At 40.1% G+C, this 14,073-nt stretch overlaps 1 protein-coding gene across 3 annotated transcripts in view; it reads right to left on the bottom strand.

The window, feature by feature from the left end:
- The window catches only part of KLHL3 (kelch like family member 3), a 126,490-nt gene that overhangs the window by 93,986 nt on the left and 18,431 nt on the right, over positions 1–14,073 (bottom strand). For all 3 annotated transcript variants that reach the window (XM_006059384.4, XM_006059383.4, XM_025292650.3), the window contains one exon: positions 1,273–1,379. In XM_006059384.4, coding sequence (XP_006059446.2) covers positions 1,273–1,379 — 107 coding nt within the window. Of the gene's footprint in view, positions 1–1,272; positions 1,380–14,073 lie in introns of those variants that run through there.

Raw genomic sequence — 14,073 nt, 5'->3', positions numbered from 1 at the left:
ATGAGTTATGGAGTAGAAGGAGACCTAGTATGGAACTATGGCTCAGGTGGTCAGAGAGGAGGTGGCACCTGAAGTATAAACTGCAGGGTGATAAGCGGTGAGTACACGAGACTCCAGAGCATGGGCACCGCAGACACCAGGAAACAGGAGTGCAGAACGATAGTGACCACACTCAGAGGAAGCACAGGGTACGGGTGAACATGTGGAAGGGACAGCAGACCTCATCCAGGGGCCACACTCGGGCCAGCTGGCCTTCAGTCAGCCATGATAGATACAGCACTGCCTGCGCCTGGCTCAGGGGAGGCGCTGCGAGGCACTGCAGACAGGAAGCTCAGCCCATGGGTTTAAGGGAATTTGGGCTCAGAAGTAACACACATGCAACAGATGGACAAGGCTGTTTGGCATGTCCAGAAAACAGGGACTCCCTGGAAACCTGGCAAAGGTGCTGAGACAGAATGCAGATGGTGAATATACTTCTGTTTTACTCTTTCCACCCCAAGCCCCGCCATCACGTCTCCCAACTCTCTCTCAGGTTTAGTAGCTAAGTCATGTCTGACTCTTGCGACCCCACGGACTGTAGCGGGCCAGGCTCCTCTGTCCATGGGATTTCCCACACAAGAATATTGGAGTGGGTTGCCATTTCCTTCTTCAGGGGATCTTCCCAACGCAGGGATTGAACCCAGGTCTCCCACACTGCAGGCAGCTTCTTTACTATCTGAGCCACTCTCTCTCCCAACACTCCTGTAAAAAGGCTAGAGGAGGCTCAGGGCCCCTGCCTGGAACAAATGGCTAAGGACTGACAAGATGTGAAACAGCTAGGCCAGCCAGCCCTGGGCCAGGAGTCCAGAAGCCAAGTTCCCCTCATTCACCGTGTGACCTCAGGCAAGTCCCTTCCTCCTCTCAGTCTCAGTGTCCCCAAACTGCAAAATGAGAGGGAAGAAGCCTGAGGGTGAGCCCAAGAGTCTACATTTCTAACAAGCTCCCCGACATGATTACAATACACAGCAAAGTCTGAGAATTCATGGACTGTGATTCTACCTTTGTTCCTCAGAGAGAACTGCAATAGGGGCTGCATGCTCGACAGGCCTGGCTGAGGCTATGAGTCCATCACAATTCTTTGTACCTCCAAAGTGCAGAGCAAAGAATCTGGCACATAAAAGCTCCTCAGGGTGGAGCCTTCTCTTTCCTCCCCCACTCACACCACCACCCTCAACATTCTCCCAGTTGGGACTGCAGTCCCACACGTGTGGGTTTATTGTCTGCCCCTCATACCTGTGAACATCGCACAGAAGTAGGGGCTGCAGGCTGCCAGGACCACACGGTGGGCTTCTATCTCGACATCTTCTGCCACAATCATCACGTCACACAATAGCTGTTTGCTGTAAGACACCAGTGAGGGGAAAGGATGGGTCAGAGCACAAACACCCACCCCCAGCCATACAAGGGTACTTTTCTTTCCCACCCACATTCCATACTATCACTGTCCGTGGCTGCAAATGGATCTGCCATATCTTAAGTCAGGCAGTGGGATGGACTCATCACCTTCTCCAAGTCCCTGATAAGCCTGACATGCATGCTTTCCTGAGGCACTCAACTCTGTAGAGATCCAACTACAATGTAGCTGCAAATTCAGGGCTCCTCCATCTGTCTTCACATTTCTGCTCCCCAACTCTATCAGCTCCGACTGAGACAGGGGGACCGCTCAATGAGCAGTGGGAACAGTTTTGGGCTGTTAGTTGAGTGACTGAATGCACCAAGGAGCATGAGCACGCCCCTGAGGTGTGCCACCAGTGAGAACAGGTATTAACTATTCCCCAAGTGGTCCACTCACTGCCTATGAAACACTGGTAGGGGGCCAGCCATGTCTAGAGGACTTAAGTATATTTCTCTTCCCACCCAGGTTTAACACTATCAGCAAAGAAACTCCACGTATATACACAGTGCTCCCTAAAGACCCTGTGCAAACTCCAATCACTGCAATTATTAAGAAAACTGTAACCACATTTTTACTTGTTTTTCACCCCAAACAAGGTGACAGTCCTTTGAAAATGACTTATTTATTGTTATATCCTAGACACCTGGCTGAATGCATAGCACACAGAAGGCTCCAATTTTTACTAATAAATGAAGGAAGGAAGGAATGATATTTTAAACAGGATCAGTCTACACTCAGAGAGGGAACAAATATTTGACTACTTTGAAGACTGCAAGGATACTACAAGCCCTACCAATTCAAGAGTTTTTCCTCTACCAACCTTTCAAATTCTTATCATGGCTATTATCATTACAATAGCTAACATTTTTTTAATTACATGTGCCAGGCATTGTTCCAAGCATTTTTTAAAATATATATTATTTCATTTAATCCTCTCTACAACCCTAAGATGTTTAGCTATTATTATGTCCCATGTTTCAAAATAAGGAAACTGAGACCCAGAGACATTAAGTAACTTTCCAAAGGTTACACAGAAAGGGAGCAGTAGAGACAGGATTTGAATATAAGGAGCTGAACCCAAGAACCCACGTTCTTAACTTCTATAGTATCCTGGTCACCACTAGTCCCTCCCTCAGCTTGAAGTGCTAGAAGTGGGAGGGAAGACAGGGAGATTAAACACAGTTCAACCGTGATCCACTGGCAGTAGTTACTTGCACACTACACTGAATTGTGGATCACAACAAACTTAAATTCTGAAAGAGATGGGAATACCAGACCACCTGACCTGCCTCATGCCTCATGAGAAATCTGTATGCAGGTCAGGAAGCAACAGTTAGAAGTGGACATGGAACAACAGACTGGTTCCAAATAGGGAAAGGAATACATCAAGGCTGTATATTGTCACTCTCCTTATTTAACTTATATGCAGAGTACACCATGGGAAACGTTGGGATGGATGAAGCACAAGCTGGAATCAAGACTGCCAGGAGAAACATCAATAACCTCTGATATGCAGATGACACCACCCTTATGGCAGAAAGAAAAGAACTAAAGCGCCTCTTGATGAAAGTGAAAGAGAGTGAAAAAGTTGGCTTAAAGCTCAACACTCAAAAAACTAAGATCATGGCATCTGGTCCCATTACTTCATGGCAAATAGATGGGGAAACAGTGAGAGACTTTATTTGTTTGGGCTCCAAAATCACTGCAGATGATGACTGCAGCCATGAAATTAAAAGATGCTTGCTCCTTGGAAGAAAAGGTTGGTATGACCAACCTAAACAGCATATTAAAAAGCAGAGATATTACTTTGCCACAAAGGTCTGTCTAGTCAAAGCTATGGTTTTTCCAGTAGTCATGTATGGATGTGAGAGTTGGACCATAAAGAAAGCTGAGTGCCGAAGAATTGATGCTTTTGAACTGTGGTATTGGAGAAGACTCTTGAGAGTCCCTTAGACTGCAAGGAGATCCAACCAGTCCATTCTAAAGAAAATCAGCCCTGAATATTCATTGGAAGGACTGATGCTGAAGCTGAAACTCCAGTACTTTGGCCACCTGATATGAAGAACTGACTCAATGGAAAAGACTCTGATGCTGGGAGGGATTGGGGGCAGGAGGAGAAGGGGACGATAGAGGATGAGATGGTTGGATGGCATCACCGACTCAATGGACATGAGTTTGAGTAAACTCTGGGAGTTGGTAATGGATAGAGAGGCCTGGGGTGCTGTAGTCCATGTGGTCGCAAAGAGTGAGACACAACTGAGTGACTCAACTGAACTGAACTGATACTGAATTGAGAAGTCTGAGGTCATGACTGGGTTCCACATGACAGTGATGAGATAATGGTAAGCAGATGGAAGAGAAGCTACATATTTGCCCTCCCTGGTAGAGCATATTAAGCCAACTACTCAGATATTAGTCCAGGTTCACTTTTCAGAGAAATAGGGTCATAAAGCCTGAGAAGGCTAGAATTGCAAATGCCCTTAGAGATCACCCTATGATGCTCAGAGAGGTGACCCAAAACCACAAAAGCCTTAGTCTTCAATCCAGTTCTGACTCCAGGTACAGTACCATTTCTGCCTCATGATTGGTTGATACTTAGAATGGGAAAAGACAGAAGCTAGGTTAGCTCCAAAAGGGAAAGGGGATCAGGAAAGATTCAGTACATGGAATAAGGAACCAGTGAGGGGACTTCTGGGAAGGGTCAGACCTCTGGGCACCAAGAGGCAAAACCTGGGGGTGGGACCTCATCCTGCAGTGAACAGCACACCCTAAACACAAACCTTATCAGTATAAACCAGCTCAACTGGGAACAGAACTGGCTGTGACTCAACAGGCTATAAGAACATGAACAAATTGACCCCACCAATTTTCTCAACTTTCTTAGCTGCCTTGGGACATATACCATGGGGGCCAAATGAGATTGTAGGTACTACTTGAGAATAGTCTTGTTTAAATTTGGATAAAATATATTTTAAAAATGTATTCCCAACATGAATAGATTCATCTTGGACATTTTCACTTCTGTTAAAGATTTGGGAGAGAAAATAGAGTTATCAGGGCTATTTAAAAAGGCAAGTAATTTTTTTGGTAACTAGTATTAATATTTTGATAAGGAAAGTACTGACATAGATGAGTCACAGATGCTGAACAAATTTTCAATGTCAGGTACTGGGAAAGCAAATAAAGTGGGATATCTTACACAAACCCAGAAAGGCTGATAATTCTTGAACAAATGAAGATGAGACAAGAAGGAAAAAGGAATAAAGATGGAGAATCCAGTCAGCAAATAAATCAGAGCAGTTCTGAGAAGCAGGAGGTACATCTCAAGGCCAGAGAAACTCTAACCTGGGAAGGAAGGGGGGAAGTCGCTCAGTCGTGTCCGACTCTTTGCGACCCCATGGACTGTAGCCCACCAGGCTCCTCCATCCATGGGATTTTCCAGGCGAGAGTAATGGAGTGGGTTGCCATTTCCTTCTCCAGGGGATCTTCCCCACCCAGGAATCGAACCCGGGTCTCCTGCATCGTAGGCAGACGCTTTACCATCTGCGCCACCAGGGAAAGTAACCAATAAAAACTTGCCAAACACTCAAAGTAGGCTTTCCCACCACCTGTCTTCACACTGGAGACGTCTTTGTCTCCACTACACAGAGAAAAGGGAAGGTGCAGCTCCAGAGGCACTGCATGGCTCATAAGCACTTCTGAGGCCAGTCACCAGAGATCCTGTGAGATTCTTTTTTCTGAGTAATCACATACTACTCCAAAGGACAATCTGGAGGAGAGAAAGTTGAGTTATACACAATGTGTCTAAAGGAAATACAGTAGAGATGTTAGGAAGGAGCTCAGACCCTGGAATCAAACTGACCAGGATTCATGACCCCTGAGAATCATAGAATTGACATGTACTGTAAACAAGATAATGAATAGTGTTAATAATAAACATTCAGTAAATATTAATTGATTTCTTGTTTCCCTTTTTTCCACAAAATACTTCATTTATGATTAGAGTAAATTTTGGACATGGTAAATTTGAGCTGCCTTTTGGATATCTAAGTGGGGTTGTCAAGTAGGCACGTGGATACTAGGGTCTGGAATTTACAGGCAAGAAATGGCTAAGAAGTTGGGGGAAGAAGAAGAACCAACAAAAGAGATGAGAAAATAGCCAGTGAGACAGGAGGAAAACCAAAAGGGTGTGGTGCCCAAAAAGCCCAGTGAAAAGATGGTTGCAAAAAAGAAGGAACGATCAATTGTATCAAATACCGCTAATAAGTAAGATAATATTAATGTGGCAAGCCAGGGCAATTAGGCAAGGAAATGAAATGAAAGGCATACAAATTGGAAAGAAAGAAATAAAACTATCTCTATTCACAAATGATATGATCTTGTACATACAAAATCCCAAGGAATCCACTAAAAAATTAGAAGAATAAATAAAGGAGTATAAGAAGGTTGCAGAACATAAGGTCAGTATACAAAAGCAACTGTATTTCTGTATACTTGCAGTGAACAATCCAAAAAATATATTTTAAAAATTCCATTTACAATAGCATCAAAAAGAATTAAATATTTTAGGAATAAATTTAACAAAAAGAGTGCAAAGCCTATACCTTAAAACTATAAAACACAATTGAAGGAAATTAAAAAAGACCTAAATAAATGGAAAGACCTCCAGTGTTCATGAATTAGAAGATTAATACTGTTGAGGTGACAATTCTCCTCCAAAATTCAACACAATTTCTATCAAACTCTCAGCTGCTTCTTTGCAGAAAGGGACAAGCTGAACCTAAAATTCATAAGTGCAAGGGATCTAGAATGGCCAAAACAATCCTGAAAAAGAAAGGAGTTGAAAAACTCAGGTATCCCAATTTCAAAACTTATGTGCATACATGCTCAGTCACTCAGTTGTATCCAACTCTTTGCAACCCCCTGGACTGTAGCCTGCCAGGTTCTTCTGTCCATGAGATTATCCTGGCAACAATACTGGAGTGGGCTGCCATTTCCTCCTCCAGTGGATCTTCCCAATCCAGGGATCAAACCTGCATCTCCTGCAGTTCCTGCATTGGCAGGTGGATTCTTTTACCACTGAACCACCTGGGACACTTACTGCAAAGCTAAAAACAGCATAGTAATAGCACAAAGATAGACATACAGATCAACAGAACATAACTGAGAGTCTAAAAGTAAACACTCACATTCATAGTCAGCTAATTTCTGAAAGGATGCTAAGACCATTCAACTGGGAAAGAATAGTCTTTTCAACAAATGGTGCTAGGATTAAATGGATGTGCTTTGTTTGCTAAGTCGCTTCAGTTGTGTCCGACTCTTGGTGACCCTATGGACTGAGCCCACCAGGCTCCTCTGTCCATGGGATTCTCCAGGCAAGAATACTGGAATGGGCTGTCATTTCCTTTTCCAGGAGATCCTCCTGACCCAGGGATCAAACCCACATCTCCTGTATTGGCAGGTGAGTTCTTTACCACTAAATCGACTCGGGAAGCCCAATTAGCTGGATATCCACATGCAAAAGAATGAAATTGGATCTCTACCTAACGTCATATACAAAAATTAACTCACAATGGATTACAGACCTAAATGTAAGAGCTGGATCTAGAAAACTCTTAGAAGAAACATTAGGGTAAATCTTAACGACTTTGGATTAGGCAATGATTTGTTAGATAGGACACCAAAAGTACAAACAAACAAACAAAAAATACATTAGACATCAAAGTTCACAACTTTTGTGCTTCAGGACATCAGGAAAGTGAAAAGAAAACATACAAAATGAAAGAAAAACTTTGTAAATCATATATCTGATAAAAGTCTTGTATCTAGAATATATTAAGAACTTGAAATCTTACAACTCAATAATAAGTAGACATATAACCCAATATAAAATAGGCAAAGTATCTTAATAGAACTCTCCAAATAAGATATAGAAATGGCCAATGATGACATAAAAAGATGCTGAACATCATTAGTTATCAGGGAAATGCAAATCAAAACCACAATGAGATAACTCCTTACACACACTAGGATGGTCATAATCAAAACACAGGATATAATAAGTGTTGATAAGGATATGGAGAAACTGGAACCTTTATACACTGCTGATAGAAATGTAAAGTGCTGCAGAAAACAGTCTGATAGTTCCTCAGAAGGTTAAACATAGGTTTTATTTGATCCAGGAATCCCACCCTCAAGAGAAACAAAGCACACATCGACACAAAAACTTGTTTCTGAATGTTCCCAGCAGCAATATTCACAACAGCAAAATGGTCTCAAATTTGTACATCCATACAATGAAATATTATTCAGCAACACAAATGAATGAAATACTGAGACATGCTATAGCATGAATGAACCTTGAAAACATTATGCTAAGTGAAAAAAGTGGGTCACTAAAGACATATTATATGACTCCAAAATAGGCAAATCTATAAAGACAGAAAGTAGATTAGTAGATTAGTGATTGTCTAGTACTGGGGGGGCGGGGTGAGTGGATAGGAATAATGGGGGAATTACTGCTAAAGTATACGGGATTGGGGAGAAGTGATAGAAATATTCAAAAATTGACTGTTGGTTGCCCAAGTCTGCTAATATAATAAACACCATTAAACTGTATACTTTAAATGGGTGAACTGTATGTTATATGAATTATATCTTGATGAAGCTGTTACCAAAATTTAAAAAACAGCATATATATCTGCAAAAAAGAAAAGTCTAAATCAACAAGATATATGTACTCCAATGTTCACAATAGCATTGTTTATAATAGCCAAGACATGGAAGCAACCCAAATGCCCAGATGATTGACTTAAGAAGATCACACACACACACACACACACACACACTGGAATATTACCCAGTGATAAAAAAGAATGAAAAATCGCCATCTGCAGCAACATGGATGGACCTAGAAAATATTATGCTTAGTGAAATAAGTCCGGAGAAGGCAATGGCACCCCACTCCAGTACTCTTGCTTGGAAAATCCCATGGACAGAGGAGCCTGTTAGGCTGCAATCCATGGGGTTGCTAAGAGTCGGACATGACTGAGCGACTTCACTTTCCCTTTTCACTTTCATGCATTGGAGAAGGAAATGGCAACCCACTCCAGTGTTCTTGCCTGGAGAATCCCAGGGACGGGGGAGCCTGGTGGGCTGCCGTCTATGGGGTCGCACAGAGTCGGACACGACTGAAGTGACTTAGCATAGTGAAATAAATCAGACAGAGAGAGACAAATACTATACGATATTACATGTGAAATCTAAAAAATAATACAAATGATTGTATGTACAAAACAGAAACAGATGCACAGACACAGAAAACAAATTTATGGTTACCAAAGGTGAGGGGAAAGGGGCAAATTAGGAATACAGGATTAAAATATATAAATTACTATACATAAAAGAGATAAGCAACAAAGATTTACTATACAGCACAGGAAATTATACTCAATATCCTGTAACCTATAAATGAAATATAATCTGCAAAAAAATCAGTATACTATATACTTGAAACTATTAATAACACAATATTGTAAATCAAGTAAACTTCAATTTTAAAAAGCTATACTAAAAGCAAGAAGTACAAAATAATGTAAAGGCTAAAAAAAAGATACACTTCAAAAGAAAAACAGAAAGCAGTATACTAAGGTAGCTCATTACTGTCTTTATTTTATTACTATAGTAAAAAAAAAACCATATTGGACAATAATCTAAAAAGAAAAAAAGATGAAGCACAGAATTGTTTGCAGTGGATAGACAAGAAATTAAAACTGTAAAGATGAGAAAGAAGATTGTCTCTCATTTTCAGGCCTGATCAGGAGGTGCTTTTCCAACAAGGACCACGTGCCCACTTGCTGGCTGGCCAGTAAGTCAGAAAACAAACAGCCATCAGGGTTCTGCTGCCCAGAAGCAGCTGTTGGTCTGACCAGAGCAGAGTGATGAAGTACAAAAAGAGGAGGAAGCCTGCTTAGTTACCATGCCAGCAGCTCATTTTCTACCATGGAAGTATAAAGAATAGGAAACAGGTGAATTGTGTGATTCATAAATTGCAAAGAACATGTGTGCCTGAACAAAAAAAGCTTAAAATTGGAGGAGGGGAATGTGAAAATAATGCAGGAAATAATCCCAGGTCCCTGGAATATCAGGTAACATTTCATTAGCCTGACCCCTGGATGTCCAGGTGCTTCACCCTGGCCTTTCTCCTAACAAAGTATGCCTCTCCCCAATTCCGACTGAAATCGCCCAAATCAATCAAGTGTCTATTGAGGTCCCCTTTCTCTCCCTGCATCACCCATTCCACTCTAGTTTTTTCAGTCAGTCATCTAAATACCTTAAAACTTGATATAATCTTGAACACCACTAGAATGCAAGTGAGATTGAGGGGCAAGGCTTTGATTGTCCCACCTACTGCCACACTCCTGAAGCACATCATCATCAAATAAGCTAACACAGAATGTTCAGTTTGTTGCAGGAACTCATAAAATATCTAAGGAATAGCTATTATTATGTTACTTTCTGTTTCAGTTAGCAATTCTACTTCTAGGAATTAATTCTATAGAAATAATGTATATGTGCACAAGTACTTAACAACAGTGACAGCACTGATGTGTTATCACTGTTCTAAGCACTTACCTTATTCTCTTAACAAGCCAGCAAGACTGGAACTATTATTAGCCTCATTTTATGGCTGACAAAAGTGAGGTTGGGGATATTAATTAACTTGTTCAGGGTCACGCAGCTAATCAGCACTGGAGCCAAAGTTTAAAACCAGGCTGTCTGGCTCCAGAGTCTATGCTTGTGACCAGAGCACTATCCTGCCCTACGCAAAACCACTGTGAGTATCATTTATGCAAGGAATTGGAAAACCTAGACCTCCAACAACAGGGAACTGCTTTTAAAAAAACAAAAATAGAGTATCATTCAACCACTTTAAATGAAGTTGTAGAACAGTTAGTAACATTAAAAAAATTTTTCAACAAAATGTTAAGAATAAAAATCTGGTTGAACACACACACTACATAACAGATAATCAACAAGGACCTACTGTATAGCACAGGGACCTCTACCCAATATTCTGTGATAACCTATAAGAGAAAAAATCCTAAAAAGAATGAATATATGTATAATTAAATCACTTTGCTGTACAACCTATAAGAGAAAAAATCCTAAAAAGAATGAATATATGTATAACTAAATCACTTTGCTGTACATCAGAAACTGACACAATTGTAAATCAACTATACCCCAATAAAATTAAAATATTTTTAAAATTAAAAATCACCCATATGAAAAAAAAATCCAGCTGAGACATATATTTTAAAGAAAAAAAGATCTTCTCCTAAATGTTAATAATGGTTTCCACTGTGACTTTTCCCTCACCTGTATTTTCTAAATATTCTACAATATATTCTTTTTACAAAAAAAATTAAAAGAAAATTTTTTAATTTAAAGAAAAACTAAAGGGAAATCATGCCCAAACCTGAACTAAAATTTCCCAACAAAAACATAAATAGATTGTGGCCCATTTGAAAAAAAACAAAATGAGGAAAACAAGATTGTGATGGTTAATGTTTTGTGCCAACTCAACCAGGATAAGGGATGTCCAGATAGTTGATGAAATATTATTGATGGATGTGTCTGCAAAGGACTTTCCAGAAGAGATTAGCCTTTGAACTGGTAGACTGAGAAAAGAAGATCCCTTTCACCAATGTAGGTAGGCAACGTCCAATCTACGGAGGGCTTGCATAGAACAAAAAGGTGGAGGAAGGGTGAATCTTCTCTCTCCTTGAGATGGACTATACATCATCTTCTGCCCTCAGACAGGAGAGGTCTTGGTTCTTCAGGCTTTGGACCACAAGACATACTCCACTGGCTCTTGTGTCTCAGGATTTCAGATTTGGACTGAATTATACCTCTGGCTTTCCTGGTTCTCCAGCATGTAGACAGCAGACTGTGGGAATTCTCAGCCTCCATAATCAAGTGAGCCAATTCCAATAATAAATCTCCTCTTATATATATCTTGTTTTTCAGAGAAGCAGAACCAATAACATATATATAAATAAATAATAAAAATAGATGTTATTGGTTTTGTTTCTCTGAAAAACCCTGACTAATACAAAGATTATTCACTTAAGTTTCAGCAAATGACCAGTGTTTTCCGAAATAAGTTTCACAAAACACTCGTTCCGTACATAACAACCAAAGAGGGTTCAAAACCATGAGGGAAACTCTCAGTTAGACAAGTTTATTGTATGACTTCTCAGAGGTTTTAATCTACCTATATATATTATGAATCTTGGAGGGGAGTATAGCAGTTTTATATAGCATTTTTAAACCTCATTTTGGCTCAGATCTATTTTCTCAAGAGCATCTTGAGAAAATGTTTCTCAGAAGAGACTAGCAAATGGTAATTTACACAAAAGAGAAGCACAGGACTGTTGGAAGAGGTTAAATCCAAGTCGATGCTTTTAGGGAAAATGCAAAAGTGCGGTAACTTGCACAAAAAAAAAGGAGGGGGGGACATAGCAGGATTTTCAGTTATTTAAGCAAAAGGAAGAAATACTAATAATATAAAGTGAGAGTTGGGGGGAATTCTGTGGGCATATCTATTTCCTGAGCTCTGCCTTTAAGTATTACTGGAGTGGGCTAAACAAGGCAAAATAAGGTATGGTGAGAGACCAAGTCTTCTTTCCCCAGTTCTATTGACATATAACATTGTGTAAGTTCCAAGTGTATAATGTAATGATTTGATATATACTGTGTGAATCCAGGGGAGCCTGGTGGGCTGCCGTCTATGGGGTCGCACAGAGTCGGACTTGACTGAAGCGACTTAGCAGCAGCAGCAGCAGCAGCAGTGAAATAATTACCACAATAAGGTAATACATCCACCACCACACATAATTACAACTTTTACTCTTCTGGTGAGAACTTTTAAGATCTACTCTTTTAGCAACTTTCAAGTATACAATACAGTATTGATAACTATAGTTACCACATTATACATAAGATCCCCAGAACTTGCTCTTCTTAAATTGGAAGTTTGTACCCTTTGGCCAACACTTCCCCATTTCCCACAACCTCCACTCCCTGACAACCACTAATCTACTCTCTGAGAGTTCAGCTTTTTTAGACTTCACATATCAATGAAATCATACAGTCTTTGGTTTTCTCTGAGTTACTTCACTAAATACAATGCCCTCAAGGTTTATCCACATTGGTGCAAATGACAGGACTTCTTTCTTTTTTACAGTTGAATAATATTCCATTGTGTAAATATACCACATCTCATGTATCCATTCATTTACTGACCAAAACTTAACGTTGTGTTCATGTCTTTGCTACTGTGAATGCTGCTGCAATGAACCTGGAGGTGCAGATATCTCTTCGAGAAAGTGATTTCATTTTCTTCAGATACATGCCCAGAGTGTGATTGCTAGATTATACAGCAGATCAATTTTTAATTTTTTGAGGAACTTCCATATTGTTTTCAATAGCAGCTGTACTAATTTGCATTCCTACCAATAGCACACAAAGGTTCCCTTTTCTCCACAGCCTCAGCAGCACTTGTTATCTCTTAGGGTTTTTGGTTTGTTTGTTTAATAATAGCCATTCTAACAGGTGTGAGGTGATACCTCATTGTGGTTCTGATTTGAGTCTCCCTGATCATGAGTAATGTTAAGCCCCTTCCCATGTACCTGTTGGCCATTTGGGTATCTTCTTTGGAAAAAATGTTTATTCATGTCCTTTGCCCATTTTTAACCATTTTTTTCTGAGTTCTATGTTTTATATATTTTGGATATTAACCCTTCCTCAAATTTATGGTGTGCCAGTATTTTCTTCCTTTCATAGGTTGCCTTTTCATTTTGTTGATCATTTCCTTTGCTGTGCAGAAGCTTTTAGTTTAATGGAGTCCTATTTATTTTTTCCCCTGTTTTCTTCCAGGAGCTTTATGGTTTCAGGTCTTAACATTTAAGTTTTAAATCCATTTTGAGTTATATAAGATAGGCATCCAAGTTCATTCTTTTGCAGGTGAACATCTAGTTATCCTAATACCATGTGATGAAGGACCATCCGTTCCCCATTAAATACTCTTGGCTCCCCTCCCAAATATGAGTTGACCATATCCATGTGGATTTATTTCTGGGCTCTCAATTCTGTTCCACTGGCCTATGTCTATACCACACTGTTCTGATTACCACAGCTTTGTCACATACACTTGACCCTAGAACAACATGGGGATTAGGAATGCCAACTTCCCCCCACATGCAGAGGAAAACCCACATCTAACTTTATGTCAGCTCTCCATATCCACAATTTCATATCCGAGATACGGAATCACAGATAGTGCAGTACTATAGCAGTTAGTGAAAAAAAAAATTCACATAAGTGGACCCTCGCAGTTCAAACCCATGTTGTTCAGGGGCCAACTGTAGTTTGAAATCAGAGAGTGCAATGTTTCCAACTATGTTCTCCTTTTACAAGATTGCTTTGGCTATTCAGGGTCTTTTGTTGATTCCATTCAAATTTTAAGAATGTTTTCTCTATTTTTGTGAAAAAATGCCATGAGAATTTTGATAGGGATTGCAGTGAATCTACAGATAACTTGGGGAATATGAACATCTTAACACTATTCTTTT

The sequence above is a fragment of the Bubalus bubalis genome, chromosome 9 (genome assembly GCF_019923935.1).
Source record: "Bubalus bubalis isolate 160015118507 breed Murrah chromosome 9, NDDB_SH_1, whole genome shotgun sequence".
NCBI classification, from domain to species: Eukaryota; Metazoa; Chordata; class Mammalia; order Artiodactyla; family Bovidae; genus Bubalus; species Bubalus bubalis.
Note: the sequence above shows the minus strand (reverse complement) of the source record. Positions and strands in the feature narration are given on the sequence as shown.